Here is a 17,739-nt window from a genome sequence, read left to right as displayed (position 1 = left end):
ACAATATATATCAGCATTGCCTTGGGTGTGTATATGTTTGTGTGTGCGTGTGTGTGTGCATGTATGCATGTCTAGATACGTAGACCTATCCCCACGGTTGTCTGTGGGTTAATTGATTCAACATAATTCATAGGAGTTTATGTTAATGAAATTTTACTAAATGCACGCCTCACCAGATGATATCATTTCACATGACCGCCACACACATATTATTTATGAACATATACACATGTTATATATTAAAAAAAATGTTTTTCCAAGGGATGTTTCAGGATTTTCTGGTAATGTATTTCATGGGAAAGTAGAAATATGTTGAAACAAGGCAGATCAGCCCACTAGTATCAAGAAAATGACACTTGATTGGAAGTGGATTAACTTTGGAAACAAGTAGACAAGTGGGGTTATCTCACCCCTCTGTCAGATTTTTTTCACCTGTTTCAAGAAAAACAAGATTGTTTCAGAGTAAATAACTTGTTAAGAAGAAGATTTTTTTTTTTTTTTTTTTTTTTTTTACAGTGCACACATACCCACCTACATGTACAGTGTGATCACAACACCAACATTTACTGTATTTTTTTTTTTTTTTTTACATAATAAAAGAATCCAATGAGAACTTAATTTTCATGTGCCATATCCTGTTATGAAGTGAGTAACAGACTAGGATGACCAAACCATGTTGCTCAAAAGCTCTGCTGTTTTTACACACCCAGTCATTTGTGCAGACAGGGCGACGACAGCTGTAAAAGGTAGAGAGGAAAAACAAAACTCCCATGCAGATTCCGTCTGGCACCTAGTCCCCGCGCCACCCTCCCTCCCCCCGGCCTGGGTGGTGTGTACCCCAACACACACGGACACACACTCTCAGCTGTCAGTGGCCGCCACATGAGACATGACACTGAGGATCAGCTGAGGTCGGGGGGAGGCCGCTCTGTCGAGTGAACCGCGCTCTCAATTACCGAGGAAAGCTCTGGAGTTGTGCAAGGAGATCATTTATAAAACGGATCACAGTGTCCCTCTGTTCAGAATGGATGAGGCTCATTTGAAGCTGCTGTAAAACAACCTATAAACACACACCCGTGACCGCACAACAGTTAATATCAATATGCATGCGCTGACCAAAAATCATCAGTCACGTCGCCTAGCAACCACTTTATTTAGCTGCTGCTCGGCAAACACATACCCTAGTGGAAAAGTAAGATGGAGCTGCTATTATTTGATCATCATCTATTGAAAATAAAGAAGATTTAACATTTGCATTTGTTGCTTTTTGAAACAAATGTTTTAAAAATAGCAACAAGCCACTCCATGTTGTGCTTTACAGTGATTTTAACAACAGCTAGAGCCACTCAACGCTGTGTTTAACGTCACCTCTCATTGTAAAGCACAGCCTCGAGTGGCTTATCGCCCCAGTATCCACAGACCTGTGAACAGTAAGAGTTAATATAAACATTGACACACTCACTGGAAATCACCACTGGGAACTAGAATTAATGTGTATAATTTCATTATTTTAGGACATTTGGGTCTTTTCCAGTTCGATTTTTAATTCCACATATGTTTTCAGTTGATTTTTTTTTTCTTTTATCACAATGTTTTGTTGCTGCCACTTCAGAGAAAAGCCTGTGGCTGTTTTAAAATCACTGTAAAGCTCAGCCTCTTGTGGCTTATTGCATAAGCTGGATACTGTGCTGCCTCCTCCATGTGCAGTTACTCCAGGAGGTGGCAGGTCACGCTCTGCGAAACTAGTGCAAAGCTGTTTGGTAGATGACACAGGAAGGAGAGGCTGCTGGACTATTGATCATTTATCACCTCGAGGTTCAGTAGATTTAAGCACAGGATGAGGGGCCGGGATTAAAACAATATCTTCGGGTATCTATTATTCAGCACTTAGAAGCAGCTCTTAGAGTGTGATGACCAAGCCAGGGGCCTAAAGCTACAATAATCAAGCATCATCAATGTCAGTGTTCAGTGTTTGGATATCGACTGTGGGCGTAGCATCTTTTTGCATTCCAGTTTCACTATAATACAAATAGAAGAATAATATCTGTGGGATCATAACAGATGCACTGCAAAAAAACTCCATCTTAAGTCATTCAGTCTCATATTCAGTGATGAAATCTTTTTTTTTTTTTTCCCTCTAAAACAAGTGAAAAAATCTGATAGTGGGATGAGATTTGTTTCCAGTGCTAATCAACTTGCTTCCAGAATTTTCTTGAATGAAGTGTCACTTTCTTGATCCCAGTGGGCTGATCTGCCTTATTCTGCCTTGTTTTTGCATCATATTCATACTCGTTCCCAGAAAAACTGCATTGGAAAGAAATGGGATTATCTCACCCCACTGGCTTTTTTTTTCCTTGTTTAAGAAGCACTTTTAACACTGAATATGACACTAAATTATTTCTGAACATGGAGATTTTTGTTGCAGTGCACACTGCAGGGAAATAACAAAAAAAAAAAAAGTTCCAGCTCATAAGACTTTATTTTACAAATTGATCTTACTTACTTACTGTAATAGCCTTGACATGCTCACACAGTGAATAGTAACTTTTTAAAGTGCCTGAGTGCATAAAAGCTTTTTAATGCAGATGGGTTTTTTTTTTGTGTGTGTGTGTGTGTCTCCTAGTAATCACTACTGACAAAGGTGTTCTTATAATTTATTTATTTATTTAAATTAAAAGGAAAATGTGTCTTAAGGCTAGACATTGCAACATTTTGTCCAGACACGCAGTTAAAATCATCCTGATGGAGTGATCAGTGCCACTACTCTGATAACTGTGTGTGTGTGTGTGTGTGTGTGTCTGTGGCTATCCATGCATATCAGCCACCAGTGAATATGCCTGTGTCCTTTTCAGCGTTTGTCTGCCGTCTCTGTGCTGCTTGCATATCCTCAGCGGCAGCTCCTGTTACATCCTGGTGGAAGTATCATCTTACCGCGGAGGAGGAACCGCTGGCGTCTTTCTTGGACACGGCAGCCTGATACATGGCCAGCCGCTCTTTCACCGACACCGGTTCGAGCTCCTTGTCCTCAGCACTGTGGGCCCCGTTCCCCTGGCTCGCTCCTTCCTCGGGACGTTCTGACCTGGATCTGCTGCCTGCAGCTACACACACACACACACACACACACAAGGAATTTACCATCTAAGACATGGATGTCCTCTAATGAGCACGTGCGATAATTTCCTCTAGACAGCCTGCACCCGTGGAACACTAATTTGCATGTAACTGTTCGATGATAAATGTGCGTTTGATACAAGATGATAAATGCTAAATTTCCCCCTTGTTCTCCTCAAGAGGCCCGCTGATATTTGCTTCCTTCTCATTATTCTTTTGCTAGGTTCAATGAAGACCAAGACAGAGCTTGCCATTTAGTAACTGGACTTATGGGACATTTTCGTAAATGCAATGAGGTATGATATTTCCCTGCCATTATACCCCACCAGCGCTGGGTGACCATTTCAACCAGAATCAATGTAATGGATTTTCATTTAGCTGTTTCTGCGGGAACATTACATTAAAATATTACATAGTTGCTTCAATTACACGGGTGACAGATTTACACTATGTAACCGGAGATAGGAATTAAGCAGATGCAATATAGGTGGTGTCTTGATGTCTGAAGTTTTATAGCTAACTTTTTTTTGTCAATAGTGCATTCTTTCTTCTCACCATAAATGCCATGAAAAGACTGAAACCCACACCCGCAGTTCAATAAACACCTCGGTATATTTCTAGATAGATAGGTATCTATACCAAGATGTGGCCTGAGGCAGGGGCGATGCTTAATGAATGTTGACATGAAACCGGAATGGTACGCTCATCAATCTGGAAGCACCGCTTTATGATTCTTCATATTACTCGGCACATCCCTATGGATAGCCAATTACAGAAGCCCATTGATTTTACATTTGACTTTTCTGCGCTACAAAGCATCATTAAGCTGCAGAGAGCGCTCTGTTGAGGCTCAGCATACACCCACACTGGACCTTTTAGCCCTTAGCATGTTCTTTCTCTCTGGGTAACAACATCGTGGGATGAAGGAAAACCCTAAATAGAATTTATTTTTTCTCTCATTACATGCTCATCCTGTAACCTTTTGACATTTTCAAATCCACCTCCTTGTTGTGTTTTTTTTGCACAAGGCATGTACGCTCGGCGTCTACGCGCACTAGCACAACTTTCTGATGCGAGGGAGACTTCATTACTGGTGCTGCTTCAGAACTGATTGATGATTATTTGAAAACACATTTCCTTGGGTTTCCTAATGACTGCTTCTGACATCGGGGTCTACTAATGAATTCCCCTTTGGTGCCATAGTACTACAGAGGTTAGTAATAGATTCAGCGCTTGGTACAGTACATACCGTTCATGCCCTACTGTGCAGTGCAGATCAGACTATATTAACGCCTTACATAGCCCACTTATAGACTGTCTATGAATACACCAGCCTCTTATAGTCCGTTCCTGGAATCCATAGATTGATCATCCAAGTTAACTCAACAAACACCCACTGGCTTGATCTCTGGGCTATAAACGGCATCTGGCAGGTAAAACCACATAATTTCTCGCATGGATCATGAAACCAATATTATTCAGATGCCATGTGACAAAACCATGTTCTCTCCATCCCCCCAATTTTAGCTTTCTGCTACGTCCGGCACGTCGGGGGTAACCAACAACCCCAACAGGGAGAGAAATAGAGAGAGTGAGGGGATGACCGAGACAGCAATGTCTGAAAATAAACAGGGTTTTTACCCAGTGCATCCTATAAATATGGGTCAGACATCTGACACCTGAGGTCGCGCTGTAACCCAACGCTGAAGACAGAGACACAAGGATAATGCGCACATTTATCACTGGGGATAAGTGTTCACGTCACAAGCTCGGGTAGACAGACGAGGCTTTTTGATGCCGGGGAGCGGTGACAACAGCGGCTTAGATATCCCAGGCTTCCGAAAAGGTATGCTCCATGCAAAGCGCGCATAGCATGGCGGTGAAGTAACACAGGCTCCGGGGGGCGGGGAAGGCTGACTGGAGAAAAAAATAAACCTTTCCTTTTTATAAGCCGGCTCTGTCTGCAGAGTCATGTTCCCCTTTATTTGGAAGAGATATATGGAGAGTGAGTGTGAGGAGAGAAAGACGGCGATAAAGAGCCAGAGAGAAAACAAGGTCAGATTCAAGATTCAAGGACTATTAATGAGTTTGCATATTTTCTACGATTTCAAAGTCCCCTCTGCATCTCCCTCGCACTGACACTAACAATTAATTAGGACTGACACCAATGGATGTTTAATTAGCATTATTAATGGCTTTCAAGCATGATATCTTATTGCCTAAAATGCTCAGGCCTAATGAGGGTCTAGTCTTTGTTTACATTGTGATGCTGACATCAGAAAAAAAAAAAAAAAAAAAAAAAAAAAAACAATTCCCCTCTCTTCTCAATGAACCTGCACTTAAACCAAATCATTTCTGCCTCTTAATGGCATGTTTACCACTAGTTAAGGATTTGTTTTTTCTCTCCTGGCACTTGTGAAAGGAAGAGGGGAGATAGAGGAAGGAAGGGAGGCCAGGAAAAGTCAACAGGGGAGGCCTCGCTGCCGGTATGCGCGACTCAGCGGCTATATTGAGCTGAGCTGTGGGCCACTGACCTCCCTGTCACTATACTGCCTCACCACTGCCTGTGCTTAAGTGATCTGAGGTGAGCTCCTGTGCTTCTGGCCACCTATTGGCTGGGAGGTGGAGGGCGGCATTGTAAGAAAGGGAAAGAGAGACGGGGTGCTGCTGGGAGAGAGAAAGAGAGAAAGTAAAGGTTGTGAGAGAGAACGACAGGGCTTTTGTAGCTCGGAGTTAAACTGAGCCCCATAGATCTGTATCAAGCTGAGACCGACCCCTAATCACAGAGGCGTCTCCCTTTTCCCAGCTCTCCCTCCACAATAGAAGCCAAAAATCAACCCAATTTCCTGCTCAATACTTTCGGACCAAAGCTTCTGGCTGGCAAGGTCTGACAGAGGAGGTAAAAAAAAAAAAAAAAAAAAAAAAAGCAACACTAATTGAAATGTCAGCCATGGAAGGCGATTTGTTCCTTACCGACGAAGGCAAAACAGGCACAATAATTGAGCTGTCAAATCTATCAAAATAAGTTCTTTACATAGAAACTGGATTGCCCTCAAGTGCTTCCTTATGCTGGGCTAAGCACTTTGTCTCCAATTTGCTATGCTTTCATAATATTCCGGATCAGATAGCTGCTGGTTATGTCTGGTCGAAAGAAACAGCGAGAACCCATGCATGTTTTATGACAATCCACAAATCCTAATGGGATGGAATGGAAACACGCTGCAATATCATCTCTCATTCTTTATGAAGCTACGGCGCCTGATGCTCCGGTGCAATCGTAATAACCCCACTTGATCTTATTTTGGATTTCACGCCAAAGATCTCTTCAGACGGCTCGGCCTTGGAGCATCACACCGATTTACTATCAGCTAAAACGCCTTTTACCACTTCCAACCTGTCTGCCTCCACTTGCACTTAGGTAGACAATCACTCTGGGAAAGCTGTATTGACAGAGGGGCTTACGTCAGCCGTTACGCAAGAGTCAACCTTGAAACGCTGATAATTCACATTATTTGCTCACCTTTTTTCCAACTGTGCGGGACGCGCTTTTACTTCAACCGACAATAGAATCCAACAGAATAGAAAAGAGCCTTGGGTCTCCAATGGAACAAAAAGAACAGGGGGGGCTCGGTCGCCCGGCGTTAACCCAGCTCAGAAAGCCAATCCTGGGCAGAGACAGACAGTGAGGCTTGGAGACCAGCTCCAGCAGTGCACTCCACAGCTCAGTGGGGCCCAGGCATCCAGTGACAGCTGATTTTATTTTAGAAGCCCTCCTTCGTAAAAAAAGAAAAAAAAAAAGGATGGAATTGGGGGGGTGGGAGGGTGGGGATGATGTGCGTTGGCTTTTTTTAGACAAGGTACTCAACATGCCCTTAACCTTAAGTCACGGTGGACTTATGGATACAGACATACCACAAGTGCTGACATGGAAAACAGACACTTTGTACATTCTTTATAGGGAGAAGACCAAAGAGAAAATAGATTATGAGATAACTGGTTGTTAAAATGGTAAACACCATGAAATTTCACAGCAAGCACAGAGAACATTTTCATATTACATATTTTCAGCAGAGTAAGAGCAATCAGGCGGGAGAAATCTGACAAATTGAGCTAGGATAGTCTCCATTAAGTCTAGATTAGTAAATCTGCCTCTTATAGGTACCCACAAGCTGTCCAGACACTTGTAAGACGCAGCTAACTCAATGAGGCCTGTTAAAATGAATTATTACCATTTTGCAGTGTGTTGACAGCACAGACAGACAAGCATGGGGAAGTCGACATGGTGAACACCGGTCCATGACGTGTTAACAACAATACAAATTAGATATGACTCACAGGAGGCCTAAAAATAAGTGCTTTGGATGGGAATGTACTTGCAGAGTTTTAGCCCATTAGCATTTTTCGCCTGATTTTTCATACTTAGTACCTCAGTATGCAGCGTGGTCGTATTGATTCAGTTGCTTGGTATTGCTTTTTAAACTGAAAAAGAAAATCAGACAGGAGAAAAGCTCTGACAACTGGCTCCAAATCTGCACATCTACTCTGAGATGCTTTATCTGAGAGACACTATTGCAGTTAAGGTCAGCATGTTAAAAAGCTGCTATTTCACTAAGAGCAGGGCTGGGATACTTAGACATTCACTCGGGGCTTCAGGTGCATCTCATGTTGAAAGGAATATCTATGAGGCGCCTGCCAAAAAAAAAAAAAAAAAAAAAAAAAAAAACAGTGCCGTGGTTTAAGTCTTTTCACTGCGGTGAATGAATAAAGAATTAGGACTAAATACATGAAGGGCGTTATTCATATTAGCAGGGATTGCCTCTATCATTGTGGGTCAATCATGCACCACCATTCCTGCTGATTTCCTGATGATTTTGAACCTTTTTCAAAGATACCTTGCAAAGACAGTGAGATCAGCCGAGTGCATTTATTACAGCTGCAATGCAGAGGTCCCAGAGGACTGAGGTGGAAAACTATGAGCAGTCATGACTAAAAGACCACTCAGGAGCAATTGGTCACATTTGATGGAAGAGGATAAATCATAATGGTATGCTTCCTTTCTTTCTTTTTTTCCCTTCTTCTCACCTCTCTCTTGCGGCAACAACCCATCACACTGGCCCGACATCGCCCTTCAGCAACGGCAAACCTCCTCTTTTGAACTGGTGGCCTCTTGCTTGGTGCGAGCGTCTGATCAAAGTCAGCTCAACTGGCCTTAGCCCACGGCTCTCCATTTGCTCCATTTCAACGTACACTCGCCTTCGCCATACATCTAAGGTGAGGCCCTCTCTGACTTATATAACCCTCCAGGAATCATTTGTATCCATTGACTCCATTTTATTAGCTGTGATCATTACTGTTTACTGGCCCCCCGTTGTGAAAACATTAGGTGTGCGGCTGCCTGAGCACTCCATGAGCTGGCCTTGGCGGTGCATCGACTAGAGAAAAGCCTGGTTATCAGGCTTTTGGAGAGGCTGCACTCGGCTGATAATCCTGCTGAAATTGCACATGGATTTCCTGTTCCCAAAGTGGGAAATAGATGTAAAAATACCTGTACAGTACCTAATAATGGGCCTGAGAACACTCCAAAACTGAAGTCCACACTATATTGAGTGAATGTTAAACTGAAATAGATTTAACAAATTAAAGCTGCAAAAGGGGCAAGACTTTTCCCATCCTATAACACATTTTACATCTGTGGGTTGCTGATAGGACTGTTAATCAATACCAGTGGCTTGGTGAGTATTTTGCTGCGGCTGAGATTTCTGCCTTTCAAAGCTAACCTTCAAGAGATTCCCAATTCCCAACATTAATCTCAACATTGGTATGATTGAGGATGGTGCTACAAGGGAGCGATCGTTACATGATATTTCATTCCCAAGTCAAACAAGCTGTGCCTCTATTACATTTTTTTGAATTTTGACATATTACCTCTCGACTAGGCTTCTGGTTTGGCTCTCTGCCCTAAAAATCCAGCTTACCTTTCTCTGAACAGGCTAAAAAGATGGCAAATGAAAACAAAAATGAGGTCTTTTCATTTGTATGGTCCTCCAGGAATGGAGGCTTAGTGGCAAAGGCTGTGATCCACGTGACACTTTATTTTACCTGTTCTATTTGAACTGTTTCTACTTATGAGGCCAGTGTATCCACCAGCGGTGAGTCAAGGTGAAAGATGAAGGTGAAGACATCAATAGCGCAATCAAGATAAGAGGCGCTTGGAGCTACGTTGCCTCAGAAAGGTTAAAAAACCACCATGCTCGGCTGTCATTTGGAACATTTCTCTGTACATCGAACCTGTGCAGTGAACAGACATCATTTTACTTCGCCTGAAGGACCGTGAGCCATAGGTCACCCACATGTCAATATATGCCAGTGCAATCACACGGGTTTTGATTTCCAGCCAATGTCAATAATGTCTTGAGGGGTAATTCTTGTCCATAGTGGCCCCGAAGGAAATCAAAACTAAAGCTGACAGGAAAAAAAATACTTGAGGAAAACAGGATAACATGCAAAGACATCACTGTCATTTGTTGGGCAAACCTTGGAAGAAATTTTTAAAACCAAAAAGACATTGCCCAAATGGGGAGCATTCAAAAAAAAATTTAATCCATTACAGAATAATCTAAAAAAATACCTCAGTCTCTCTCTCATAACCCCCAAAACAATGCCTACAATCTCCAAAATAAAAATAAAAGTCCTATTGACCTTCTGCATTTGTGCACTGTATAAATAAAACAGCAGTGCCATGGTTCTGCTTCCAGTGGCACATGTAAGAAAGCAAGTAAACAAGGTTGCGTGTTTAAAAAAGAGCACATGCACCGAGATTTGGAAGTGAGCTTTGCATCTGTTTAAAGCACGGTTAGTCAGCCGCGGTGCTTTTTTTAAACACTGCGGCTTTTGGGTGAAAGAGTTCCCGTTCTCCCCCGCCGCTACCGCTGTCAGTCATTTGACCTGGCAAATGATGCAGTGTTGTCATTGACGCGCCGCTGACAACACGTCAGCCGAGACAAAAGCCGTTGCTCAAACAGGACGGCAGGAACGCGGGGGACAGTCAACAACCTCTGGTTTTAGGGACAACGGAGATTTAGAGGCGGCAGAGGGCGTGACCTTTGCTCCTCGGTGTCCTCTGTGAGGTCGCTGTGTTCTGGTGGCGTTTGATTCATCGTGTCAAGGTTTTGACACACTGAATATCTGGCTCAAAGGAGCACTTCACCCAAAACACAAGAATAGATATTTCCCCGTTTAACCCTGGTGCAGTTTATCCATCAAGACAGTTTGTGTGTCATTTGATGAGATTTCCTGTCAGATCTGTGAATTTGGGGGTGGATGGATGTGGTTTGCAGGTGCTCTTTGGCAGGAAATAGTTCCCGGCCCCTGAGGCCTGTGGATTATGTCGGGTATGCATGTCATTGTTTTTCCAAAGAGCTGTTGCTCACCTAAATTTTTGACTGTGTGAGCAGCACAAACAAATACCCATCACTTCACCATATTGCACTGGGGTGAAGGGGAGACAGGGAAGACTGAGGCAGACAGGAAAACTTGCCAACTATCTGGGAGGATTGATTGCACCAGCGGTAGGTGTGAAAATATCTCGGTGTTTCGGGCAAACTGTTTTTCTTTAAACTGCGCACAAAGAACCTCTGAGGACAAAACTATCTAGATTACTGATCTCAGGTAGAAATAGGAAGGCTCTCGGTGTTCCTGTGTGCGTGAGAATCCGTGCTTGTGTGCCCGCGTGGGTGTGTGTGTGTGTTTGTGTGTTTGAAGCTAACACCTCTATACCACTTTGAGGCAGTCGCCTGTCAACACGTCCATCACTTTAGATTCTCACTATCAACAATTACCACCTCCACATCTCCCCTGTCTCTCTCTCTCCAGCACTCACTCTCACTTACTCTCACACACACACACACACGTCCACTCACACTAACAGGGCTAACACACACTCCTGCGATCAGTGTATAGTGTGGCACCTCAGAGGCCGTGGCTGTTTGTATATGAGTATTTAGAAGTTGGCCCGTTTGGATTGTTATTTGTGAGCCTCACAGGGGGATAATGAGCTGTGCCTCTCACTGTAAGATTTATCTCGGTATACGCCGCTATCAGTGGCAGCGGTAAACAAACTAACGCGAGCCACGGCAGCGCTGCTATCAGGAATGGAAGCACAATATCTAACAAGTTCCCCTCTCCGCATTAAAAACCTGCCAGATCAGTGAGGTAGCGGTATCTGGGCAATGAGCAATCTGGTTTTCAAACGCTGCTTTTTCGCCAGCTTTTCATTTTCCAAACATTGCGTCACTTTGCTTTCATATCACTGAAAAAAAAAAAAAAAAAACCCTCATATTCAATGTTAAATTTTTGTTTTGCCTCAAACGGCAAAAAAAAAAAAAAAAAAAAACAGGCAGTGGGATGAGAATTCTCTTGAATCAAATGTCATTCTCTTGAGCCTCGTGGGCTGAGCTACCTTATTAATGTTCCCGGAAAAAATCCTGAACCGAGTGAAACTGCATTGGAAACCAGTTTTATCATCTCTTCCCACTGGCAGTTTTTGTCACATGTCTTGGCTACAACAGGATTTTAACTCTGAGGATGAGACCACATGACTTACTAAGATGGAAAGTTTTTTTTTTTTTTTTTTTTTTGCAGAGTGTACATCCTGCAGCTTCACGTATTTGACTGAGTGGTTTCTCTCTGAAAAACAGAACGAAAATGAGGAGCAAGGTGCGGTACTTACAGTGACCGGGGTCCTGAGATGAGGCCATGTTCTGTCCTGGCGAGGGCTCAGACCTGGTGAGACTGGACGGTGCTTGCTTGGACGGGGTTGTGTGGACGGATCTCACTTCCTGGTCAGGGAGAGAGAGAGAGAGAGAGGGAGCGAGAGAGAGAGAGAGAGGGAGAGAGCGAGAGCGAGAGAGAGAGCTATCAGAGGAAACACTTGTGCTTTGACAAAACAAAGGTGGAAAGGTGACTCTGCAGGTCATCATAACCAGCTGGCTTTGCCCCTATATACACACACCCTTAAACACATATGCACACACACACACACACACACACACACACACACACACACACACACAGAAATATGACGGAGGATACAGATGCTAACACACATAACACAAACATGAAAAATGATACAGTCAAGTGCTGGGTGACAATTCAAGCTTGGCATTCCAGTGATACATTGTCTTGCTAGATGGAATGTTTGTCGTCTGAACTACACCGACACACACACACACACACACTCACACACACACATGTGCACACATGCGCACACATCTGTGAGTGCAAACACAGGTGACCTTGAGTGCAATGTGCAAAATAGGCACTGACTGGAAAGTTAGAGCAAACAGAGCACTTGGCTGAATTTTAATAGGAACACTCTCGCTGTAACCAAAGGCGTTTTCACAGGCTTCAGTTGATAAAACGCTACAACATCGGTAAATGGCATGTCCTTGGTGCATACAGTCTTGTTTTTCCCCTGGAAGCATTTTGTCAAAACTTAGAAGTCAGCCAAAGCAACACGCCTATTCAGTTGCAAATCATCCCCACAGGGGACAAACACACCTGTGTGTGTGTGTGTGTGTGTGTGTGTGTGTGTGTCTGTGTGAGTGGATGTGTTTTCCACAGCATTTGCAAATCAAATGTATCCCCTATAGCGTTCCAGCGACAGCTTCTCGCAGGGCATCAGCGCAGACTGACAACAAACACACAGTAGCTCCACACATGAGTAAACCGCCTGGCAAACTGGCCACACACACACACACACACACACACACATGCACACACACACACACACACCTGTGTCTCTGCTGGAGGTGTCAACTATAATTTCATGAACATACCAAAAAACGAAACACTGTCCCTAAGAAGTTTGGCTGTATTTTCAACTTTTCCATCATGGTATCAATCAGAAAATACAAAAATTTTGCTCAATGAGCTCACTAAAAATTAAATGCTCAAACTGAGCTACTGTAACTCCAGTTGAAGATTTTTATTTTTTTACATCTTAGTAAAATAACTGACTATGACAACCTACGTTCCAGATTTTGAAATCAACGAGGACTACGTTAATTTTGATGGCCGACCTTATTTAGGCTACACAAACCGGAGCGCGGTGAGTCAGAAATTCAACAGATGGACGAGGACAGAGAGAGGAGGGAGAAGCAGTTTGTAGCTACAGAGGCAGTTTGCAGTTTTGCTAAGTTTGCAGACCCCGTAAAATGTTTGCTTGAGCGTCCGCATTCCAAGTACGCTTTCCCGATGCCAAGTTTCTGAAGGAGAATATGCGCCCATATCCCTGGAAAATGACAGCAATTATCCACAAAGCCAGTATCCCAGTTAATGAAGGAGCCACTTTAAGACATGACAGACTTAAGCTTGGCATGGCTGTCTCGAGCTCGGCAAGACATTTGCTAATGTTTACGTGCTCATTCACTGGCCCAGATCATACAAGAAATATGCAAATAGTGTAAGAATGTGGGGATTATGGAAGCAGAAGAGGCGCAATATGTAGCAGGAAGGACTAAACAGCCTAGAGACTGTGTTTTTAATTCCAAAAGGATATTTATCTGGGTTTCTCTAACTTACCTCACAGATTGCACCATATAAATCAACTGGAGCCCGATTTTTAGCAATTTGTTTCTCAATACTAACTCAGTCTGCAAAATTGCATTGTATTTACTAATAGGCACCATGGTAAAGAGGTAATAAATAGAGCTCAGGTTCAAAAATACTGAAAACGTCCTTTAGCGAAACCCCTAAAATATGCACATTATTTAAGATAAGAATAGTCTTTATTGTCTGCCTTAGGAGAAATATGTCATTTGAAAGAACACAGTTGATTTACATGACCAATCAAACTACAATTAACATGCAGTATCACACACAGATCCATACACACCCAGAATATTACCCACTCCACATTGTTTTGCACATTCTCCCAGTATCCATTGCAACCCTAGACCAAGATATTATACATTCTCCCCAATAAGAGCCCCAATACGCCCTTCACCCACCCACTCACTCACACACACATACACACACACACTCATTTCTGACTGCTGAGTACTTTGATTGACAGCGGAACTCAGAAAACTTATACCTGTTCTACTTACTTGCTCACCTGTACCTTCTGCCTGAGGCCATGAGCTCTTTGTGAATGATGCGGTTTGGGTTACTGGTGATTTTAAGGACCTTCCTCCTCAATGTCTCCTCAAATGTATTCTGGGGAGAGGACGGGGGCCGCATGCCAATTATTTCTCCGGCCCCTCTGATCAGACGTCGGAATTGTGATTTTGATGTTAATGAGCAGATTACCAAACCGTGTTGTGATGCCACATCGAATAATAGATCCGTTCATTGCTTGTAAAACAATAACATGATGCTTTCAAGCACTCCATGGACCGGGGCGTTTGTAGAAAGCACAGATGCTGATTGATTTGCGGACAAACATACTCCACTTGATGAGACCATTGTACCTGAAAATCAAAGTGAGTACCTAAGGATGCAAATGTTGTTACCCACTCACCTCTTTCCCAGTTGATTAAAACCGGGCTGAGATCACCACCAGACCTGGGATCGATTTCTTCCTCTGACTTAAACATAAAATCTCTCGGCAGACTAGACTAGACAGAGTATGGCTGTATCATTGGACAGTTTGATAATGTAGTTGCCTGGTTTCTACAGTCACTGGTGCAAAATGTGAAAAGAGGTGGGGAGCTTATGCAACATAGAGGAGCTCCAGTACCTCTAACCTGTAAGTCAGAGCGAGTCGAGTTAACATTCTCCCGCTGCTGTCCTCCTATGAGAAATTCATGGCACCATCTGATCATATAGGGCTTCACCTCCATCTGTTTCAGCTTGTTCAACAGGATCTGAAGAGATGCAATATTAAATCCCAACCTAAAGTCCGTAAACATTAATCTAGCAAAAGATGTTGGATTTTCAAGACATTTTAGAATAACGAGTGTTGTAGTTTTTTTTTCTTTTTTTTTTTTTTTTAAGCATCATTGGTGCCTCTACCATCTTGGAGAGGGGTTTGAGAGATGCTGTGCACCTCGTAGGTTTCCTATCAAAATGCATTCAAGTGATTTAATCACTACTGATGTCAATGCCAAGAGTCGAAAATCATCATCTTCCTGTGGGCAAGGTGGGCCCCAGGCTGGTCTTAGTGTGCAACTTTTTAAAAAATCTTGGCCACAGCACTTGGAATAGAATTACTATTTTGTCCTGTTTTGGATCACAAATGTTTACAGAAATTATTGAGTAGATGCATTTCCATCTTGTCAGAATTCAGGTTGGTCATTTCTTCCATGGAGTTCCACCCTTTTTTTGTAGTCTTAAGTTTGAAACAGCTTCTCTGACATGTAAACTACGTTGCTCTCGCGCTTCCCTTAGATTCCCCTTTAGTTCTCTTTGAACTGCTCTCAGTTCCATTATATCGTTGTTCCGGAAGGCTTGTGTTTTTTTCGTCTGATGCAATGTTTGATCTCAGCCGTGATGTAGTCTTTGTTGTTTGGGTTTATCCTAATGGTCCTTTTTGGCACTACAGCGCCGACACAAAAAAAAAAAAAAAAATGAACGCACCCTGTGATCGCCTCCGCAACACTTTGGATATTATTGTCTTGTTGGAAAACATCCCAATCTGTGGCCAAGAATTGCATTCTTTTATCAAGTATTACACATTCACCAGCACACGCACACACACATACACACACATATACACTTCATCTCACCATTTTCCCCTTCCTGCCTAGAGTTGTTTCAATGAAAAGAACTGATAAACATGTTTTCAGATATGTGTGCGCACACACACACACAAATGCACACTGGGGACAAGAAGACACACTTCAAAATACACAATAAACACAGTCTCTCTGAGCACCCATCCTCCTTCCTGTCAAGGGGCCTGACTCATCTCTCTTTCTCTCTCTCACACACACACACACTCTCTCTCTCTCTCTCTCAAGTAGCACTCACATTGAATGAAGCTCAAATCAGTGAAGCTGCGAGGAGCAAAAAACACACGGTCCAAAGCGGCTGCTAACCACGGCTCCCCGGTGCTCTGTATTTGACTGCTGTTATTAAATAGTGCTCGCCGAGCACTTTGTCTACAATCGTGTGCTCCTCTGCTCGGGGGATGATTAAAAGTGCACAAGCAGCAGGGATGTTTATTAGGTGTGTGTGTGTGTGTTTGTGGTCCAATGTTTGTGCAGTGATGTAGCAGTATTACAGCAGTGGATCAGTGCGTGTCACTGACTGAGAGGCATTAAGAGGGTCTGGAACACATATCCCTCTTTGTCTGACACAGGACTTGTTTACACTTCACTTAAGGCCACTGTGTGTCTTAAATTATAAATTTAACACATTCTGGTACAATAACATTTTAGTCTACCGTGTGTGTATGTGTGGGTGTGAACACGTTCATCAGGGCTTTGTGGCTGAGTCACAAATCTGAGAGCAGCCACAGCTGGTGCCATCACGGAGAGTCAGTCGGCTAAGTGCAAACATGCCTACTGCCTGCAAGAATTATACAATAATTATACTTGAAAAGGCTGTTGTGACGCAGGTGTAGGTCAGTTCTGGAAAGTTGTAAGTAAAATGAATTGTCTGATATGGTTGATATGTCTCCAAATTTATACTATGACTGAGGGTAGAGCTTGTCTTTCATAAATTGCTCATCTTGTAGGAATAAAACAGCAAATTGAGATTAATCTCTATTTAAATTTATAAGTATTAAGCGATGGAAAATGCAGTGCTAATACCCAGTGTGGGTAACACTAATGAAATGTCTAGGGAGGTTTAGGGCAGGGTATTTCAAAATGGGGTCTGGGGACCTCCTGGGGTCTCTGGGGGACTTGCAGGGGGGTTTTCAGCAAAATGAGGAGTAGTTTAATTTCACTGTAATCTAAATTACTGGAAACTGCGATTAATACAAAAAAAAAAAAATGCATCAGTGATAACTTTAGCATGATATTTTAAGCTCACCACTTTGAGTGCATTTGCCAGGGTTCAGGAGTGATGTCTGAACAATTTTATACTTAACACAAGCCAAGCTGTCTTTTCATGTGAGGATCCCTGTAGGGGGAAATCACTTCAAACAGGGGTGCATCGTTGTTAAACTCGATTACTGTGTCTTCCTCAGATGATGGTGCCAGCCATAGTTAAGGTCAGCAGGAGAAAATAGATGGGCATCAGTGTCAATGGCCCTCTGGAATTAATTAATTCAGCATTTGAATGGCAGAAAGTGTACACACTTGACTTTGCCGTACATAAAAGGCTTACACAAGGTCTGAGCACAGGAGATAGATGAATGCTGACTTTTTTTTCTACACGGAAATTGCCAGTTCTGCAAAGACCTTTTTTCAAAATATTATGCTAAAAAAAAAAATCACTAATGCAAATATACTACGGTGAAACAACCTGTTAAATCTTGTGGAATTTTTTTAATATGTCAGATCATGATATGAAAGAACAGCGGAAGCCGCCGCTCTGGAAAGCGAGGGCTGAGTTTGCAGAGAACCATAAAATGTTTGCTTGAGCCTCTGCGTCCAAGTAAGCCTGAGTGATGCCAAGTTTCTGGAGGAGAATATGAGCCTGCATCCCTGGAAAATGACAGTAATTATCCACAAAGTC

General features: G+C 42.9%; 1 protein-coding gene across 2 annotated transcripts in view; it reads right to left on the bottom strand.

Annotated features, from left to right (window-relative positions):
* The window catches only part of LOC115373509 (xin actin-binding repeat-containing protein 2-like), a 48,449-nt gene that overhangs the window by 14,715 nt on the left and 15,995 nt on the right, over nt 1-17,739 (bottom strand). Inside the window, exons 2-3 of one of the 2 annotated variants that reach the window (XM_030071950.1) lie at nt 11,840-11,948; nt 2,932-3,098 (exon numbers count right to left, since the gene is read on the bottom strand). In XM_030071950.1, coding sequence (XP_029927810.1) covers nt 2,932-3,098; nt 11,840-11,948 — 276 coding nt within the window. Of the gene's footprint in view, nt 1-2,931; nt 3,099-6,631; nt 6,688-11,839; nt 11,949-17,739 lie in introns of those variants that run through there. The other variant, XM_030071958.1, reaches the window with a different exon arrangement.

This window comes from Myripristis murdjan, chromosome 2 (genome assembly GCF_902150065.1).
Source record: "Myripristis murdjan chromosome 2, fMyrMur1.1, whole genome shotgun sequence".
NCBI classification, from domain to species: domain Eukaryota; kingdom Metazoa; phylum Chordata; class Actinopteri; order Holocentriformes; family Holocentridae; genus Myripristis; species Myripristis murdjan.
This window is presented reverse-complemented; position numbering and strand designations above follow the sequence as displayed.